The sequence below is a fragment of the Oncorhynchus gorbuscha genome, linkage group LG23 (genome assembly GCF_021184085.1).
Source record: "Oncorhynchus gorbuscha isolate QuinsamMale2020 ecotype Even-year linkage group LG23, OgorEven_v1.0, whole genome shotgun sequence".
Lineage (NCBI taxonomy): Eukaryota > Metazoa > Chordata > Actinopteri > Salmoniformes > Salmonidae > Oncorhynchus > Oncorhynchus gorbuscha.
The window spans coordinates 29,953,860-29,975,727 of record NC_060195.1 but is presented as its reverse complement, the minus strand read 5'-3'; the positions used below and the strand labels follow the sequence as shown (position 1 = coordinate 29,975,727).

Here is a 21,868-nt window from a genome sequence, read left to right as displayed (position 1 = left end):
CAGAGGACAACATTACATCTCCTGTTAGGGCCCTGTGCTATAGGACAGAGGACAACATTACATCTCCTGTCAGGGCCCTGTGCTATAGGACATGAGGACAACATTACATCTACTGTTAGGGCCCTGTGCTATAGGACATGAGGACAACATTACATCTCCTGTCAGGGCCCTGTGCTATAGGACATGAGGACAACATTACATCTCCTGTCAGGGCCCTGTGCTATAGGACATGAGGACAACATTACATCTCCTGTCAGGGCCCTGTGCTATAGGACGGAGGACAACATTACATCTCCTGTCAGGGCCCTGTGCTATAGGACAGAGGACAACATTACATCTCCTGTTAGGGCCCTGTGCTATAGGACAGAGGACAACATTACATATCCTGTCAGGGCCCTGTGCTATAGGACATGAGGACAACATTACATCTCCTGTCAGGGCCCTGTGCTATATGACAGAGGACATTACATCTCCTGTCAGGGCCCTGTGCTATAGGACATGAGGTTAACATTACATCTACTGTTAGGGCCCTGTGCTATAGGACGGAGGACAACATTACATCTACTGTTAAGGTCCGTTCTATAGGACGGAGGACAACATTACATCTCCTGTCAGGGCCCTGTGCTATAGGACGGAGGACAACATTACATCTAATGTTAGGGCCCTGTGCTAAAGGACAGAGGACAACATTACATATCCTGTTACGGCCCTGTGCTATAGGATGAAGGACAACATTACATCTCCTGTTAGGGCCCTGTGCTATAGGACGGAGGACAACATTACATCTACTGTTAGGGCCCTGTGCTATAGAACGGAGGACAACATTACATCTCCTGTCAGGGCCCTGTGCTATAGAACGGAGGACAACATTACATCTCCTGTTAGGGCCCTGTGCTATAGGACGGAGGACAACATTACATCTCCTGTTAGGGCCCTGTGCTATAGGACGGAGGACAACATTACATCTCCTGTCAGGGCCCTGTGCTATAGGACGGAGGACAACATTACATCTCCTGTCAGGGCCCTGTGCTATAGGACGGAGGACAACATTACATCTCCTGTCAGGGCCCTGTGCTATAGGACGGAGGACAACATTACACCTCCTGTCAGGGCCCTGTGCTATAGGACGGAGGACAACATTACATCTCCTGTCAGGGCCCTGTGCTATAGGACGGAGGACAACATTACATCTCCTGTCAGGGCCCTGTGCTATAGGACGGAGGACAACATTACACCTCCTGTTAGGGCCCTGTGCTATAGGACAGAGGACAACATTACATCTCCTGTCAGGGCCTTGTGCTATAGGACGGAGGACAACATTACATCTAATGTTAGGGCCCTGTGCAAACATGTGACATGTCTGGATTTGTACCTTTTTTTAAAGCTTTTTCATCAAACTGTCCCTTTTTGTTTTTATCCTGCACCATCCTGCTTTCATTTTTTGGTGTAATTTCTGGATAAGGTTTAAAACACAGGATCAAATGTTTATGTTACATGACCAAGTTGTATTACACACTAACAGAGCGTGTTAAGTGTTATGTGTTGTATACAGAGGGAAACAGCTGATCAACGTGCACAAGAATACACACCATAAGACACAACTTATCATTCAATCAAACACACACACACACACACACACACACACACACACACACACACACACACACACACACACACACACACACACACACACACACACACACACACACACACACACACACACACACACACACACACACACACACACACACACACACACACACACACTCGCTGACCTTGAACGTCTCCATCCAGCGTGGTTGTTTGACCTGGTAGTAGATGACAGATCTGTAGTCGTTGAGGGGTCGATCCCCCGCTCCCAGACAGATAGAGTTCTACAGGACAAAACAGAAAGAGAGAGATGACAGAAAGAGAGAGAGACGACAGAAAGAGAGAGAGAGGGAGATTAGAGAAAGAGAGAAGAGGACAATCAATTCAACTAACCCACATCAACCTAGATACTGTACATCCAACCTAATCTTGGTTAACCCAGAACTAATCTTGCGTAATTGGTCAGATGCTATTTTTATATCTTTATTTATACCGGCAAGTCAGTTATAAACAAATTCTTATTTTCAATGACGGCCTAGAAACAGTGGGTTCAGGGGCAGAACGACAGATTTGTACCTTGTCAGCTCAGGGGTTTGAACTTGCAACCTTCCGGTTTCTAGTCCAACGCTCTAACCACTAGGCTACCCTGCCGCCCCGATGAAGTTCTGGGTCCATACGTGTTAAGAACTGTGAGGCAGAGCTCCACCCTCTCTCTCTGCATGTTACGGGCCGAATGTCCCCTCCCCTTCAGATGTTCCGAAGATGCTAAAACAATGTGATTTGTCCAAATAACCAGGAACAAAAAACCCAAATAACGGAACTGCTGCTACTGATCTCATGCATCGTGTTGTATCAAGACAGATCCACGGCACCATGTATTTTAGCGTGGTCTGTCCACAACAGATTACATCTAACCCAACAACTCAGGACCATATGACATCCTATACAAAGGAGAATACAGCGCTGAAACAGTATCCCTGTTCGCCTACCTCCAGATGACCCCTCCCCAACTCACCGACACAATCTTGCCCTCCTCGTCACACACCATCATGATGACCTCCATGTTCTTCTGGCTGGTCTTGTTGTACTTGTCAAAGTCCCCGGCCCACAGCGTCAGGTAGATGTCGTTGCGGATGTCCCCCGGCATGATGATCTCTGGGAAGCCCAGTTTACGGGCCACCACCGTGCTGCGGTCCACCAGGTGGGGGTACTCCTTACGGATCTGGACGATGTCACCCACCAGGGCCTTCATCGTCACCCACAGACCTGGAGGGAGGACGGAGTAGGGTAAAGATGCCTCTGGACGCTGATCTTGGGTCAGTTTTGCATTACCCACACCAATGGTTAGGATTGGGGGAGGGGAAGGTGCTGCTAGATCTGTACCTAGGGCATAAGGGGAACTTCACCCCGTAGTGGGGAGGATAGAGGACCAAGCATTGATAATGCAGTGGTTGTTGGCACAATAGCAAGTGTTTCCATGAGTGTGAGGTGAGATGTTCTACCTTGTCCTCCACTGTCTCCTCGTGACGCTGTCACCTTGTTCAGCAGGGGGTGAAGGAAGTCATTCTCTGCTACGACCCTGCACCCCCCCACATACACACACATTTAAACTACATGACAACAACTAAAATGGGTAGGGATGGAGGGAGAGAGGAGGGAGGAGAGGGTGAAGCAGGGAGGACTTACGGAAAGAAAGGGATGAAATGCTGCTTCTCCTCATCACACTCTATCTTTCCTTTGATGATGTCACTGATGTCCATCACTGCAGACAGGAAGATGTAATGTAGTGTTTTATTAAGAATGACCTCTCAGGCTATTTGACATTTTCTTTGATCCACTTAGTAAACAATATTCAATATTCAAACTGTGACCAGTATCAGTGGATCCCAATTCAAAATGTTGTTAATACTGCCCAATGCCCACTACCCCATGCCCACTGACCAATGCCCACTACCCCATGCCCACTGCCCCATGCCCACTGCCCCATGCCCACTGACCCATGCCCACTACCCCATGCCCACTGACCCATGCCCACTACCCAATGCCCACTACCCCATGCCCACTGACCCATGCCCACTGCCCCATGCCCACTGCCCCATGCCCACTGACCCATGCCCACTGCCCCATGCCCACTGCCCCATGCCCACTGCCCCATGCCCACTGACCCATGCCCACTGCCCCATGCCCACTGCCCCATGCCCACTGCCCCATGCCCACTGCCCCACTGCCCCATGCCCACTGCCCCACTGCCCCATGCCCACTGACCCATGCCCACTGACCCATGCCCACTGCCCCATGCCCACTGCCCCATGCCCACTGCCCCACTGACCCATGCCCACTGACCCATGCCCACTGCCCCATGCCCACTGCCCCATGCCCACTGCCCCACTGCCCCATGCCCACTGCACCATGCCCACTGCCCCATGCCCACTGCCCCACTGCCCCATGCCCACTGCCCCACTGCCCCATGCCCACTGCCCCATGCCCACTGACCCATGCCCACTGCCCCACTGCCCCACTGCTCCATGCCCACTGCCCCACTGCCCCATGCCCACTGCACCATGCCCACTGCCCCATGCCCACTGCCCCATGCCCACTGCCCCACTGCCCCATGCCCACTGCCCCACTGCCCCATGCCCACTGCACCATGCCCACTGCCCCATGCCCACTGCCCCATGCCCACTGCCCCATGCCCACTGCCCCACTGCCCCATGCCCACTGACCCATGCCCACTGACCCATGCCCACTGACCCATGCCCACTGCCCCATGCCCACTGACCCACTGCCCCATGCCCACTGACCCATGCCCACTGCCCCATGCCCACTGCCCCATGCCCACTCCCCCACTGCCCCATGCCCACTGACCCATGCCCACTGCCCCATGTTCACTGCCCCATGCCCACTGCCCCATGCACACTGCCCCATGCCCACTGCCCCACTGCCCCATGCCCACTGCCCCACTGCCCCATGCCCACTGCACCATGCCCACTGCCCCATGCCCACTGCCCCATGCCCACTGCCCCATGCCCACTGCCCCACTGCCCCATGCCCACTACCCAATGCCCAATGTCCCATGCCCACTGCCCACTGCCACATGCCCACTGCCCCATGCCCACTACCCCATGCCCACTGCCCACTGCCCCATGCCCACTACCCCATGCCCACTGCCCACTACCCCATGCCCACTGCCCCATGCCCACTGCCCCATGCCCACTGCCCCACTGCCCCATGCCCACTGCCCCATGCCGACTGCCCACTGCCACATGCCCACTGCCCCATGCCCACTACCCCATGCCCACTGCCCACTGCCCCATGCCCACTGCCCACTGCCCACTGCCCACTGCCCCATGCCCACTGCCCACTGCCCCATGCCCACTGCCCCATGCCCACTGCCCCATGCCCACTACCCCATGCCCCATGCCCACTGCCCAATGCCCCATGCCCCATGCCCCATGCCCACTACCCCATGCCCACTGCCCCATGCACACTACCCCATGCCCACTGCCCCATGCCCACTGCCCACTGCCACATGCCCACTGCCCCATGCCCACTGCCCACTACCCCATTCCCTATTCCCACTGCCCACTGCCCCATGCCCACTGCCCCATGCCCCATTCCCAATGCCCACTGCCACATGCCCCATGCCCTATTCCCACTGCCCACTCCCACATGCCCACTGCCCCATGCCCACTGCCCACTGCCCCATGCCCCATGCCCACTACCCAATGCCCAATGTCCCATGCCCACTGCCCACTGCCCCATGCCCACTTCCCCATGCCCCATGCCCCATGCCCACTACCCAATGCCCAATGTCCCATGCCCACTGCCCACTGCCACATGCCCACTGCTCCATGCCCACTACCCCATGCCCACTGCCCACTGCCCCATGCCCACTACCCCATGCCCACTGCCCACTACCCCATGCCCACTGCCCCACTGCCCCATGCCCACTGCCCCATGCCCACTACCCCATGCCCACTACCCAATGCCCAATGTCCCATGCCCACTGCCCACTGCCCACTGCCCCATGCCCACTACCCAATGCCCAATGTCCCACTGCCCACTGCCCCATACCCACTGCCCCATGCCCACTGCCCCAATGCCCACTGCCCACTGCCACATGCCCACTACCCCATGCCCACTGCCCCCTACCCAATGCCCAATGTCCCATGCCCACTGCCCCACTGCCCCATGCCCACTGCCCCATGCCCACTACCCCATGCCCACTACCCAATGCCCAATGTCCCATGCCCACTGCCCACTGCCCACTGCCCCATGCCCACTACCCAATGCCCAATGTCCCACTGCCCACTGCCCCATACCCACTGCCCCATGCCCACTGCCCCAATGCCCACTGCCCACTGCCCCATGCCCACTACCCCATGCCCACTGCCCCCTACCCAATGCCCAATGTCCCATGCCCACTGCCCACTGCCCCATGCCCACTACCCAATGCCCAATGTCCCACTGCCCCATGCCCACTGCCCCATGCCCACTGCCCCATGCCCACTGCCCCATGCCCACTGCCCACAACCCCATTCCCTATTCCCACTGCCCACTGCCCCATGCCCACTGCCCCATGCCATATTCCCAATGCCCACTGCCACATGCCCACTGCCCCATGCCCACTACCCAATGCCCAATGTCCCATGCCCACTGCCCACTGCCACATGCCCACTGCCCCATGCCCACTGCCCACTGCCCCATGCCCACTACCCCATGCCCACTGCCCACTACCCCATGCCCACTGCCCCACTGCCCCATGCCCACTGCCCCATGCCGACTGCCCCATGCCCACTGCCACATGCCCACTGCCCCGTGCCCACAACCCCATGCCCACTGCCCACTACCCAATGCCCAATGTCCCATGCCCACTGCCCACTGCCCCATGCCCACTACCCAATGCCCAATGTCCCACTGCCCACTGCCCCATGCCCACTGCCCCATGCCCACTGCCCCACTGCCCCACTGCCCCACTGCCCACTGCCCACTGCCACATGCCCACTGCCCCATGCCCACTACCCCATGCCCACTGCCCACTACCCAATGCCCAATGTCCCATGCCCACTGCCCACTGCCCCATGCCCACTACCCAATGCCCAATGTCCCACTGCCCACTGCCCCATGCCCACTGCCCCATGCCCACTGCCCCACTGCCCACTGCCCACTGCCACATGCCCACTGCCACATGCCCACTGCCCCATGCCCACTGCCCCATGCCCCATGCCCACTGCCCATTACCCCATTCCCTATTCCCACTGCCCACTGCCCCATGCCCACTGCCCACTGCCCCATGCCCACTGCCCCATGCCCTATTCCCACTGCCCACTGCCACATGCCCACTGCCCCATGCCCACTGCCCAATGCCCCATGCACAATGCCCCATGCCCACTACCCAATGCCCACTGCCCACTGCCCACAGCCCACTGCCCACTGCCCACTGCCCCATGCCCACTGCCCCATGCCCACTACCCAATGCCCAATGTCCCACTGCCCACTGCCACATGCCCACTGCCCCATGCCCACTACCCCATGCCCCATGCCCACTGCCCCATGCCCACTGCCCACTGCCCCATGCCCACTACCCCATGCCCACTGCCCCATGCCCACTACCCCATGCCCACTGCCCCATGCCCACTGCCCCATGTCCACTGCCCCATGCCCACTGCCCCATGCCCACTGCCCCACTGCCCCATGCCCCATGCCCACTACCCCATGCCCACTACCCCATGCCATACACTAGTACCTACCTGCCACTCCAAAGGGCCTGCGGAGGCCCTGGGTACACTTCTTGGTGTTGGTCTCCTTCAGTTCCATACGACCCACTCTCACTATCTGACAGATCAGGTAGATCTTCTCTCTGTTCAAGTCCTTATTACCCAAGTCCTGGAGGAAGGGATGGAGGTTTTCAAAATCAAAAACATGATTTATATGCACAGAGCATACATTTACTGAATTAGCATTTCTCAACTGGTGGGTTGTGATTTCCCCTCCCGCAATTGGAACATTGATGCAACCTGGTTAAATTTGGGTCATGAGGCAAACCCAGTTGAGAGCCACTGACCTAAATGATTTGATGGCACCTCCATAACTGGATACGGACAAGAAATGCATCAAACAGTGCTCTCTAGTGGTAACTTACTGTAAAGACCACCTTCAAGTTGTTCAGCATTTCCACCTCCCTAGGAAAGCCTTTACTGCCCCAGCGAACCAGGTAGTTCTCACTGCAGAGGGAGGCCATGGAACGGATTAACAAGAAGCAGAAACAATTAATACACACTCAAAGGGAATCTTAAAAGGATACTCTGGGAATTTGCCAATAAGGCCATTTAGAGAAACTCACAGATACCATGTTTATGTCTCTGCATCCAGTATGAATGAAGTTGCTAACTAGCATTAGCTCAATGACTGGAAGTCTATGGTATATACTATGGTATCTACTGTATTAGCATGGTAGCAGTCACCATAGACATCCAGTCATTGCGCTAACACCAGTTACCAATTGCGCTAATGCTAGCTGGCAACTTTCCTCAAGCTGCAAGCAAATGGCTTCCATGAAGCCCTTTATTTATGGTGAACACCTGACTCTTGGGGAGTAAATAAAGGGCTTCATTGCCAAAATCCTGAAGTATCTCTTCAACGCATCATCCACTGATAGAAATGCTCATACGGGATGAATTCACAGAAAAATAAATGTACATAGGGCCTACATAGCGACTGGGATGCTTTATAATACATTGCTTTCTCCTAAATATAAGTCTTCTTGGCCAGCAGAGACTGACTGACTATCAATCTGCTTAAAGTGTACAGTGGGGATATGTTGCTAAGGTTTCCAAAGCTGACACCTTCCCAAAATATCCCTGTCACAGTTTGACAGAAGGAGGCCTTCAGGCACTGTGGCCACGATGGAGAATGTCACATACCAGCCGTAATACTCTGGCATGGATGAGAGAGGAAGGAGAGCCTAGATCTGTCGCTCTGACAGTAATAGACAGCTATCACCATTAGCTGTCAGTCAAGCATTGCCTCTCTATTTTCTGAATTTCTACCATGATATTTAAATAGTATGTACATTAGGTTAGACAGCAACCATGTTGAGAACAGGGGAAAATGTGGCTAAGGGGAAGAGAGGAAGAGAAAAGGACTGAGAGAGAAAGACAGCTATCAACATTCCTGGTGTCTGAGCTCTGACAGCTGCCAGTCAAGCTCTGCCTTTCCATGTGCAGCCTTCTGTGTTGATCATTAACTGTGACTTCAGTACAGGAATAAAAACATATATGGAAAATGGGGAGTGGGGGGTGGGGGTAAGAAAAGAGGAGAAAGAGAGCTGGGAGAGAGCTGAGGAGAGAGAGAGAAACAGGGAGATGTGGAGAAGAGGAGAAAGAGAAGTGGGAGAGAGCTGAGGATAGAGAGAGAAACAGGGAGATGTGGAGAAGAGGAGAAAGAGAAGTGGGAGAGAGCTGAGGAGAGAGAGAGAAACAGGGAGATGTGGAGAAGAGGAGAAAGAGAGCTGGGAGAGAGCTGAGGAGAGAGAGAGAAACAGGGAGATGTGGAGAACAGGAGAAAGAGAAGTGGGAGAGGGCTGAGGAGAGAGAGAAACAGGGAGATGTGGAGAAGAGGAGAAAGAGAAGTGGGAGAGAGCTGAGGAGAGAGAGAAACAGGGAGATGTGGAGAAGAGGAGAAAGAGAAGTCGGAGAGAGCTGAGGAGAGAGAGAGAAACAAGGAGATGTGGAGAATAGGAGAAAGAGAGCTGGGAGAGAGCTGAGGAGAGAGAGAGAAACAGGGAGATGTGGAGAAGAGGGGAAAGAGAAGTGGGAGAGAGCTGAGGAGAGAGAGAGAAACAGGGAGATGTGAGAAAGAGGAGAAAGAGAGCTGGGAGAGAGCTGAGGAGAGAGAGAGAAACAGGGAGATGTGGAGAAGAGGAGAAAGAGAAGTGGGAGAGAGCTGAGGAGAGAGAGAGAAACAGGGAGATGTGGAGAAGAGGAGAAAGAGAGCTGGGAGAGAGCTGAGGAGAGAGAGAGAAACAGGGAGATGTGGAGAACAGGAGAAAGAGAAGTGGGAGAGGGCTGAGGAGAGAGAGAAACAGGGAGATGTGGAGAAGAGGAGAAAGAGAAGTGGGAGAGAGCTGAGGGGAGAGAGAAACAGGGAGATGTGGAGAAGAGGAGAAAGAGAAGTCGGAGAGAGCTGAGGAGAGAGAGAGAAACAAGGAGATGTGGAGAAGAGGAGAAAGAGAGCTGGGAGAGAGCTGAGGAGAGAGAGAGAAACAGGGAGATGTGGAGAAGAGGGGAAAGAGAAGTGGGAGAGAGCTGAGGAGAGAGAGAGAAACAGGGAGATGTGAGAAAGAGGAGAAAGAGAGCTGGGAGAGAGCTGAGGAGAGAGAGAGAAACAGGGAGATGTGGAGAAGAGGAGAAAGAGAAGTCGGAGAGAGCTGAGGAGAGAGAGAGAAACAGGGAGATGTGGAGAAGAGGAGAAAGAGAAGTCGGAGAGGGCTGAGGAGAGAGAGACAGGCAGGATAAACGAAGCAGAGATGTAAAAAAGAGAGCAGGATAGAGGGATGTTTAAAAAGAGACCTGATGATGGTCTGCTTGTTGGGGTCGTAGAGGGACATGAAGAGTTCAGAATCCTCTCCGATCCGACAGACAAAGTTCCGGACAAAGACATAGAGGCTGTGAGTGGGAGAGGACTGGATCCGGGCCGAGATTACTGAGTGGTCTGTCTGAATGTTGGACTACAGAAGAGAGAGTGAGAGAGAGAGAGAGAGAGAGAGAGAGAGAGAGAGAGAGAGAGAGAGAGAGAGAGAGAGAGAGAGAGAGAGAGAGAGAGAGAGAGAGAGAGTGTATGTGTGAGAGAGAGGGAGGGAGAGAAGGCTACACTCCTAAAATACAGTGCATGACCATTGTATTCTTTCCATTACTCTGTCAACTCTCTCAATCCTACTCCAGTCACTATTCTCCCAATTTCAACCCTGTTAGCCCTGTCAACCACGTTCTGTTAGCTGTCTTAGTTCTGTCTTAGTTCTGTTAGCTGTCTTAGTTCTGTCTTAGTTCTGTCTTAGTTCTGTTAGCTGTCTTAGTTCTGTCTTAGTTCTGTCTTAGTTCTGTTAGCTGTCTTAGTTCTGTCTTAGTTATGTCTTAGTTCTGTCTTAGTTCTGTTAGCTGTTCCTCTCTTACTCTCTGTCTGACCTGTTCCTCTTTGATGCGTTCGTTGATCTTGGTGGTGGCGTCTTGGTGGGCTCGGAACAGGCTAATCACGCTGGCGTTTTCCGGGTCCAGCATGTTCCCGTTCACATCCCGCACCACCAGGTCCAACTCCAAGATCCTGGAAGAGAGGAAGGGGGAGGAGGAGGAGGAGGAGATTATGGAAGAGAGAGAAAGATTTCTCACTCGGCCAGATACAGAGATGGAGTTCCTCAAATGAGAATGATCTATTTCAGTGATTCAGTAGGGGTTTTATGGGCCATACTTGTTGCCATAGTCGATCTTGGAGGTGACTTTCTGTTTGAGCTCCTTGAACTCGTCGCTAGGCAACGTGCCAGACAAGAGCTGGGAACGCCATTCCATCAAATCCCACATCAGCCCTTGGACCTGCACCACACGGTTCTTCTTATTGGCCTAGGGAGAGAGAGACCTTGTTACACACACACGTGCACTTACACATATACCAAACACACACACACACAAAGTGTGGAGTGTTTACCACGTAGAGCTGTTTCCAGATGCTTCCCCACTCCCTCAGAGTGGTGGTCACCTCCTTCACTAGGGGCATCTCTGCTGACAACACCACCTCCTGATCCCTGTGGAAGAAATACCACATATTACTGGCACGCACGCACGCACGCACGCACGCACGCACGCACGCACGCACACACACACACACACACACACACACACACACACACACACACACACACACACACACACACACACACGCACATCACTCACCCTCGCTTTTCAATGATGACCTTCCTCAGCTGCACAATGCTGGATGGGAACGCGCCCTGAATATATGGAGGGAGAGATGAGATAGAGGAGGGAGGCAGGTAGAGAGGGAGAGAGGTAGATAGAGAGAGGGGAGAGAGGTAAATGGAGAGAGGTAGATAGAGAGAGGGGAGAGAGGTAGATGGAGAGAGGAGAGAGAGGGGAGAGAGGTAGATAGAGAGAGGGGAGAGAGGAGAGAGAGGTAGATGGAGAGAGGTAGATAGAGAGAGGGGAGAGAGGTAGATGGAGAGAGGTAGATAGAGAGGGGGAGAGAGGTAGATGGAGAGAGGTAGATAGAGAGAGGGGAGAGAGGGGAGAGAGGTAGATGGAGAGAGTTAGATAGAGAGAGGAGAGAGAGGTAGATGGAGAGAGGTAGATAGAGAGAGGTAGATGGAGAGAGGTAGATGGAGAGAGGTAGATAGAGAGAAGAGAGAGAGGTAGATGGAGAGAGGTAGATGGAGAGAGGTAGATAGAGAGAGGAGAGATAGGTAGATGGAGAGAGAGAGGTAGAGAGAGGGGAGAGAGGTAGATAGAGAGAGGAGAGAGAGGTATATAGAGAGAGGAGAGAGAGGGGAGAGAGGTAGATGGAGAGAGGTAGATAGAGAGAGGGGAGAGAGGGGAGAGAGGTAGATGGAGAGAGGTAGATAGAGAGAGGAGAGAGAGGTAGATGGAGAGAGGTAGATAGAGAGAGGTAGATGGAGAGAGGTAGATGGAGAGAGGTAGATAGAGAGAAGAGAGAGAGGTAGATGGAGAGAGGTAGATGGAGAGGGGTAGATAGAGAGAGGAGAGATAGGTAGATGGAGAGAGAGAGGTAGAGAGAGGGGAGAGAGGTAGATAGAGAGAGGAGAGAGAGGTATATAGAGAGAGGAGAGAGAGGGGAGAGAGGTAGATGGAGAGAGGTAGATAGAGAGAGGGGAGAGAGGAGAGAGAGGTAGATGGAGAGAGGTAGATAGAGAGAGGGGAGAGAGGTAGATGGAGAGAGGTAGATAGAGAGAGGGGAGAAAGGTAGATGGAGAGAGGTAGATAGAGAGAGGGGGAGAGGTAGATGGAGAGAGGTAGATAGAGAGAGGAGAGAGAGGTAGGGAGAGAGGTAGATGAGAGAGGTAGATGGAGAGAGGTAGATAGAGAGAGGGGAGAGAGGTAGATAGAGAGAGGTAGATAGAGAGGGGGAGAGAGGTAGATGGAGAGAGGTAGATAGAGAGAGGGGAGAGAGGTAGATGGAGAGAGGTAGATAGAGAGAGGTAGATGGAGAGAGGTAGATAGAGAGAGGAGAGAGAGGTAGATGGAGAGAGGTAGATGGAGAGAGGTAGATAGAGAGAGGAGAGAGAGGTAGATGGAGAGAGGTAGATAGAGAGAGGGGAGAGAGGTAGATAGAGAGAGGAGAGAGAGGTAGATGGAGAGAGGTAGATAGAGAGAGGAGAGAGAGGGGAGAGAGGTAGATGGAGAGAGGTAGATAGAGAGAGGGGAGAGAGGAGAGAGGTAGATGGAGAGAGGTAGATAGAGAGAGGGGAGAGAGGTAGATGGAGAGAGGTAGATAGAGAGAGGGGAGAAAGGTAGATGGAGAGAGGTAGATAGAGAGAGGGGGGAGAGGTAGATGGAGAGAGGTAGATAGAGAGAGGGGGAGAGGTAGATGGAGAGAGGTAGATAGAGAGAGGGGAGAGAGGTAGATGGAGAGACGTAGATAGAGAGAGGGGAGAGAGGTAGATGGAGAGAGGTAGATGGAGAGAGGGGCGAGAGGTAGATGGAGAGACGTGGATAGAGAGAGGGGAGAGAGGTAGATGGAGAGAGGTAGATAGAGAGAGGTAGATGGAGAGAGGTAGATAGAGAGGGGGGAGAGAGGTAGATGGAGAGAGGTAGATAGAGAGAGGGGAGAGAGGTAGATGGAGAGAGGTAGATAGAGAGAAGGGAGAGAGGTAGATGGAGAGAGGTAGATGGAGAGAGGGGCGAGAGGTAGATGGAGAGACGTGGATAGAGAGAGGGGAGAGAGGTAGATGGAGAGAGGTAGATAGAGAGAGGTAGATGGAGAGAGGTAGATAGAGAGGGGGAGAGAGGTAGATGGAGAGAGGTAGATAGAGAGAGAGGAGAGAGGAGAGAGAGGTAGATGGAGAGAGGTAGATAAAGAGAGGGGAGAGAGGAGAGAGAGGTAGATGGAGAGAGATAGATAGAAAGAGGAGAGAGAGGTAGATGGAGAGAGGTAGATAGAGAGAGGGGAGAGAGGTAGATGGAGAGAGGTAGATAGAGAGAGGAGAGAGAGGTAGATGGAGAGAGGTAGATAGAGAGAGGGGAGAGAGGTAGATGGAGAGAGGTAGATAGAGAGAGGAGAGAGAGGTAGATGGAGAGAGGTAGATAGAGCGAGGTAGATGGAGAGAGGTAGATAGAGAGAGGGGAGAGAGGTAGATGGAGAGAGATAGATAGAGAGAGGGGAGAGAGGTAGATAGAGAGAGGGGAGAGAGGTAGATAGAGAGAGGAGAGGTAGATGGAGAGAGGTAGATAGAAAAAGGGGAGAGAGGTAGATAGAGAGAGGGGAGAGAGGAGAGAGGGGTAGATAGAGGGGAGAGAGGAGAGAGAGGTAGATAGAGAGAGGGGTGAGAGGAGAGAGAGGGAGATAGAGAGGGAGAGAGAGAGGTAGATAGGGAGAGGGGAGAGAGGAGAGAAAGGTAGATAGAGAGAGGGGAGAGAGGAGGGAGGCAGGTAGAGAAGGAGGGAGAGCAGAGGGAGGGAGGTAGAGAATGAAGGAGAGAAGAGGGGGAGGTAGAGGGGATGGAGAGAGAGTATGTAGAGAGATACTTTGTTCAAATCCAAACAAACTATCCTGTCATCAATTGACCAGCTGTGTCTTACCTGTCGATCATTGTTCCTGACCAGGTAGCCTTTATACCAGCCTGCAACCAGAGAAAACAGGGTACAGTCACAACACAGGGTACAGTCACAAAACAGGGTACAGTCAAGCACAGGGTACAGTTACAACACAAGGTACAGACACATCACAGGGTACAGTCAAACACAGGGTACAGACACATCACAGGGTACAGTCAAACACAGGGTACAGCCGCAACATAGGATACAGTCACAAGACAGAATACAGGCACAACACAGAATAAAGTCACAACACAGGATACAGTCACAACACAGGGTACAGTCACAACACAGGGTACAGTCACAACACAGGGTACAGTCACACCACAGGGTACAGTCACAACACAGGGTACAGTCACAACACAGGATACAGTCACAACACAGGATATAGTCACAAGACAGGGTACAATCACAACACAGGGTACAATCACACCACAGGGTACAGTCACAATACAGAATGAAGTCACAACACAGGATACAGTCACAACACAGGGTATAGTCACAACACAGGGTACAGTCACAACACAGGGTACAGTCACACCACAGGGTACAGTCACAACACAGGGTACATTCACAAAACAGGATACAGTCACAACACAGGATACAGTCACAAGACAGAATACAGTCACAACACAGAATAAAGTCACAACACAGGATACAGTCACAACACAGGGTACAGTCACAACACAGGGTACAGTCACAACACAGGGTACAGTCACACCACAGGGTACAGTCACAACACAGGGTACAGTCACAACACAGGATACAGTCACAACACAGGATATAGTCACAAGACAGGGTACAATCACAACACAGGGTACAATCACACCACAGGGTACAGTCACAATACAGAATGAAGTCACAACACAGGATACAGTCACAACACAGGGTATAGTCACAACACAGGGTACAGTCACAACACAGGGTACAGTCACACCACAGGGTACAGTCACAACACAGGGTACATTCACAAAACAGGATACAGTCACAACACAGGATACAGTCACAAGACAGGATACAGTCACAACGCAGGTTATAGTCACAACACAGGGTACAGTCACAACACAGGGTTCAGTCACAACACAGGGTACATTCACAAAACACGATACAGTCACAACGCAGGTTACAGTCACAACACAGGATACAGTCACAACACAGGGTTCAGTCACAACACAGGGTACATTCACAAGACAGGATACAGTCACAACGCAGGTTACAGTCACAACACAGGGTACAGTCAAAACACATGATATAGTCACAACACAGGATAAAGTCACAACACAGGGTACAGTCACAACACAGGGTACAGTCACAACACAGGATACAGTCACACCACAGGGTACATTCACAACACAGGGTACAGTGACAACACAGTGTAAAGTCACAACACAGGGTACAGTCACAACACAGGATACAGTCACACCACATGGTACATTCACAACACAGGGTACAGTGACAACACAGTGTAAAGTCACAACACAGGGTACAGTCACAAGACAGGATACAGTCACAACGCAGGTTACAGTCACACCACAGTGTAAATTCACAACACAGGGTACAGTCAAAACACAGGATAAAGTCACAACACAGGATACAGTCACAACACAGGGTAAAGTCACACCACAGGATACAGTCACAACGCAGGGTAAAGTCACAACACAGGATACAGTCACACCACAGGATACAGTCACAACACAGGGTAAAGTCACAACACAGGATACAGTCACAACGCAGGGTAAAGTCACAACACAGGATACAGTCACACCACAGGATACAGTCACAACACAGGGTAAAGTCACAACACAGGATACAGTCACAACACAGAATACAGTCACAACGCAGGTTACAGTCACAACACAGTGTAAATTCACAACACAGGGTACAGTCAAAACACAGGATAAAGTCACAACACAGGATACAGTCAAAACACAGGATACCGTCACAACACAGGATACAGTCACACCACAGGATACAGTCACACCACAGGATACAGTCACAACACAGGGTAAAGTCACAACACAGGATACAGTCACAACGCAGGATACAGTCACAACGCAGGTTACAGTCACAACACAGTGTAAATTCACAACACAGGGTACAGTCAAAACACAGGATAAAGTCACAACACAGGATACAGTCACAACACAGGATAAAGTCACAACACAGGATACAGTCACAACACAGGGTAAAGTCACAACACAGGGTAAAGTCACAACAAGGTACAGTCACAACACAGGGTACAGTCACAACAAAGGATACAGTCACACCACAGGGTACAGTCACAACACAGGATAAAGTCACAACACAGGGTACATTTACAACACAGGGTACAGTCAAACACAGGGTTAAGTCACAACACAGGATAAAGTCACAACACAGGATAAAGTCACAACACAGGATAAAGTCACAACACAGGGTAAAGTCACAACACAGGGTAAAGTCACAACACATGATATAGTCACAACACAGGATAAGGTCACAACACAGGGTAAAGTCACAACACAGGGTAAAGTCACAACACAGGATACAGTCACAACACAGGTTACAGTCACAGGACAGGATACAGTGACAACACAGGGTACAGTCACAGGACAGGTTACAGTCACAACATACCACATCATTTTCAGTTTCCATTCCACATTAATACCAGTTTCCAGTCCCAGTTTAAATCCCATTTTCCATTCCACATTATACTCAGTTGCCATCCCACATTATTCAGAGTTTACATCCAGATATTATTCCCAGTTTATATCCATAAATTATTTGCAGTTTACATCCCAGTTCACATTCCCAGTTTACATCCCACATTATTCCCAGTTTATATTCCAGTTTACATTCCCAGTTTACATCCCGCAATAGACCTAGTTTCCATCCCATGTTATTCCCAGGTTCCATGACACAATATTCCACGTTTTCATCGCACATTGTTCTCAGGTCCACATTATACTCAGTTGCCATCCCACATTATTCCAGTTTACATCCAGACATTATTCCTAGTTAACATCCCACATCATTCCCAGTTTACATTTAGACATTATTCCCAGTTTAAATCCCACATTATTCTCAGGTTCCATACCACATTATTTTCAGTTTACATCCCACATTATTTTCAGTTTACATCCCACATTATTCCCAGTTTACATTCCACATTATTCCCAGTTTACATTCCACATTATTCCCAGTTTACATCCCACATTATACCCAGTTTACATCCCACATTATTCCCAGTTTACATCCCACATTATTCCCAGTTTACATTCCACATTATTCCCAGTTTACATCCCACATTATATTTCACATTATTCCCAGTTTACATCCCACATTATTCCCAGTTTACATCCCACATTATTCCCAGGTTACATCCCACATCATTCCCAGTTTACATCCCACATTATTCCCAGTTTACATCCCACATTATTCCCAGTTTACATTTAGACATTATTCCCAGTTTAAATCCCACATTATTCTCAGGTTCCATACCACATTATTTTCAGTTTACATCCCACATTATTTTCAGTTTCCATCCCACATTATTCCCAGTTTACATCCCACATTATTCCCAGTTTACATCCCACATTATACCCAGTTTACATCCCGCATTATTCCCAGTTTACATCCCACATTATTCTCAGTTTACATCCCACATTATTCCCAGTTTACATCTCACATTATTCCCAGTTTACATCCCACATTATTCCCAGTTTACATCCCACATTATTCCCGGTAAAACCAGTACATTCCCAGTCAGCTCCCTTACCTTCGCAGGTCTCCTGGATGTGGACCGTGTCCCCAATCTCCAGAGACAGCTGCTTCTCTCCAAGGCCAATGAAATTCCACATTACTAGGGGAGACAGAGAGACGAGAGGGTCATACAGTGTACCGCAGAGAGAGACCCTAAAACAGAGTGAACATAACAGAAACCTATTCATTACCTTTTGTTTTCACCCTTAAGCCCAAGAAAACACTCAGACTTTATTGTTCAGGGGAGGGAGAGGATAGTATCTTGTTTTGTTTTTTTTGCTTGTTGGGGGGCGAGGTCTTTTCACTATTATTATGAGATTTATATATGCTTGTTCCTCATGTTTAGATTAGATAAAGAAAAAATGATATATGTTTGTACAACAGAGGACGCTGGTGGGAGGAGCTATAGGAGGATGGGAATGGAATAAATGGAACTGAGTCAAACCCATGGTTTCATGTTTGATCCATTTACACCATTCCAGACATTACAATGAGCCCGTCCTCCTATAGCTCCTCCCACCAGCCTCCACTGTTGCACAACTATGTCAAGAAATGTGTGACCTCTTTCTATGTCCAATATCTATGTATATCTATATATATGTATATATACATATCTTGTTTATCAGTAATAATATGGTGGTACACTGTGTTTTCTAGGTCTGTGTACACATGATGTTTGGAACACTACTGTGGTGTTGCTGTATGTATGAAACCTCATGCTACTTCCTCCCTCCTGCACTTCCTGTGTTTTCAATCTGACACGGTCGCAATGATACATGTTACTTTTCATATTCAATATTATTTTGCATATTGCGTCAGGTTTGAGCTATATTAAACACTCTGCTCTTTAAGGCCAAACAGGTCAATCAAGAGATTACCCATGATAAGTACAAAGCTGAAACATCTTCCCCTTCTCAGGTCATCAGTTTCTAATACATGTAGAACTACTGCAGCAACTAGAAACCCTGCTCTGAAGAGCAATATGTTTCTGAAAAGTGACAGTGATAGAATCAGTCTTTCTGATTAGGAAAGGTCCGCGAGTTGAACCACTGCCATCATGCGTGAAGTGATTCCTGACAGCCATGTCATGAAGTCTGAATCAGCCATTTTGTTTCTCTCGACACAGAGGTCTATCAGTGATCTCTACCTCATGACTGTGCAGACATAGTCACACTGTCAGAGTCATACTGCTAGAGTCTGTTAGCTGACACCCGCCCACATCCTGTCATGGAGAAAGCCAGGGCGAAGGGCCATCACCCTTCTGCAAACACACACACATGGAGGCCTACACAGGTGAGCGTGGATTACTTACCTACGCCATACCGCTCCGTGGTGGTCCTCATCCAAGGAGCCATGACTGCTTCTCTTTCCCCTCTCTCGCGCTCTCTCTCTCTCTCTCTCTCTGGGTGTCTGAGATACGTTTTCCACTCTACCTCTCACTTCTGCATTTAGTTCTGTATATGAAAGCAGAGAGCTCCTCCCCCTCTCCTTCCTTCCTCTTCTCTTTCTCCTTTCTTCGTCTCTTCACAGCTCTCACAGGGGAACTGTCGTTAGTTGTGTAGCTGTTCACTGACTGTAACTCTGCATCTGACCTCAGTCTGAACAATGAACCTGTTCTCAACGAGTGGCCAATGGGCAGCATGGCTGTTCAAATGTAAGTGAGGCAGTGGTTTAGTCTAAAGTCACAAATGATCTTATTCACTTCTTGGCCGCCTATCTGGAATAAAATGTTCAAATGCACTCTGAATGAATCTGAATAATAGACCTGTTATGTTTCTGACCTTGGACTGCTCTCGTAAAAATCCCAGCTCCTCTTATTGCTCCCCTGATGGTCGGACCAGACAGATGTAACCAGCCCTGCATCTAAAGAAGCTTCTGTCATTCTACTCACTGTGGATGGAACCGACCACTAAATAATTCACTCAATATGAGTGATGGAGATGTAAAATTGATGTGTAGTTGCCTTACTTATCCAATAGAGGGTGGTAGACATCACATTTGACAAGAGGTCAAGTTATAGACTATTTATTTTTTTATTTTTTTATTTCACCTTTATTTAACCAGGTAGGCTAGTTGAGAACAAGTTCTCATTTGCAACTGCGACCTGGCCAAGATAAAGCATAGCAGTGTGAACAGACAACACAGAGTTACACATGGAGTAAACAATTAACAAGTCAATAACACAGTAGAAATAAGGGAGTCTATATACAATGTGTGCAAAAGGCATGAGGAGGTAAGCGAATAATTACAATATTGCAGATTAACACTAGAGTGATAAATGATCAGATGATCATGTACAGGTAGAGATATTGGTGTGCAAAAGAGCAGAAAAGTAACTAAATAAAAACTGTGGGGATGAGGTAGGTGAAAATGGGTGGGCTATTTACCAATAGATTATGCACAGCTGCAGCGATCGGTTAGCTGCTCAGCTAGCTGATGTTTGAAGTTGGTGAGGGAGATAAAAGTCTCCAACTTCAGCGATTTTTGCAATTCGTTCCAGTCACAGGCAGCAGAGTACTGGAACGAAAGGCGGCCGAATGAGGTGTTGGCTTTAGGGATGATCAGTGAGATACACCTGCTGGAGCGCGTGCTACGGGTGTTGCCATCGTGACCAGTGAACTGAGATAAGGTGGAGCTTTACCTAGCATGGCCTTGTAGATGACCTGGAGCCAGTGGGTCTGGCGACGAATATGTAGCGAGGGCCAGCCGACTAGAGCATACAAGTCGCAGTGGTGGGTAGTATAAGATGCTTTAGTGACAAAACGGATGGCACTGTGATAAACTGCATCCAGTTTGCTGAGTAGAGTGTTGGAAGCGATTTTGTAGATGACATCGCCGAAGTCGAGGATCGGTAGGATAGTCAGTTTTACTAGGGTAAGCTTGGCAGCGTGAGTGAAGGAGGCTTTGTTGCGGAATAGAATGCCGACTCTTGATTTGATTTTCGATTGGAGATGTTTGATATGGGTCTGGAAGGAGAGTTTGCAGTCTAGCCAGACACCTATGTACTTATAAGTGTCCACATATTCAAGGTCGGAACCATCCAGTGTGGTGATGCTAGTCGGGCATGCGGGTGCAGGCAGCGATCGGTTGAAAAGCATGCATTTGGTTTTACTAGCGTTTAAGAGCAGTTGGAGGCCACGGAAGGAGTGTTGTATGGCATTGAAGCTTGTTTGGAGGTTAGATAGCACAGTGTCCAATGACGGGCCGAAAGTATATAGAATGGTGTCATCTGCGTAGAGGTGGATCAGGGAATCGCCCGCAGCAAGACCAACATCATTGATATATACAGAGAAAAGAGTCGGCCCGAGAATTGAACCCTGTGGCACCCCCATAGAGACTGCCAGAGGACCGGACAGCATGCCCTCCGATTTGACACACTGAACTCTGTCTGCAAAGTAATTGGTGAACCAGGCAAGGCAGTCATCCGAAAAACCGAGGCTACTGAGTCTGCCGATAAGAATCTGGTGATTGACAGAGTCGAAAGCCTTGGCAAGGTCGATGAAGACGGCTGCACAGTACTGTCTTTTATCGATGGCGGTTATGATGTCGTTTAGTACCTTGAGAGTGGCTGAGGTGCACCCGTGACCGGCTCGGAAACCAGATTGCATAGCGGAGAAGGTACGGTGGGATTCGAGATGGTCAGTGACCTGTTTGTTGACTTGGCTTTCGAAGACCTTAGATAGGCAGGGTAGAATGGATATAGG

General features: G+C 50.2%; 1 protein-coding gene across 2 annotated transcripts in view; it reads right to left on the bottom strand.

Moving 5' to 3' along the window:
* Positions 1-19,632, bottom strand: part of LOC124011625 (dedicator of cytokinesis protein 2-like) — a 206,049-nt gene extending 186,417 nt beyond the window's left edge. The window contains exons 1-14 of one of the 2 annotated variants that reach the window (XM_046325081.1): positions 19,477-19,632; positions 18,181-18,264; positions 14,409-14,449; positions 11,532-11,587; positions 11,287-11,383; positions 11,053-11,201; positions 10,761-10,908; positions 10,161-10,318; positions 7,733-7,814; positions 7,341-7,476; positions 3,277-3,352; positions 3,093-3,169; positions 2,606-2,856; positions 1,776-1,874 (exon numbers count right to left, since the gene is read on the bottom strand). In XM_046325081.1, the coding sequence (XP_046181037.1) occupies positions 1,776-1,874; positions 2,606-2,856; positions 3,093-3,169; positions 3,277-3,352; positions 7,341-7,476; positions 7,733-7,814; positions 10,161-10,318; positions 10,761-10,908; positions 11,053-11,201; positions 11,287-11,383; positions 11,532-11,587; positions 14,409-14,449; positions 18,181-18,264; positions 19,477-19,519 (1,497 nt within the window). In that variant the 5' untranslated portion in view covers positions 19,520-19,632. The remainder of the gene's footprint in view (positions 1-1,775; positions 1,875-2,605; positions 2,857-3,092; positions 3,170-3,276; positions 3,353-7,340; positions 7,477-7,732; positions 7,815-10,160; positions 10,319-10,760; positions 10,909-11,052; positions 11,202-11,286; positions 11,384-11,531; positions 11,588-14,408; positions 14,450-18,180; positions 18,265-19,476) is intronic. The other variant, XM_046325082.1, reaches the window with a different exon arrangement.
* Between the last annotated feature and the right edge of the window lie 2,236 nt (positions 19,633-21,868).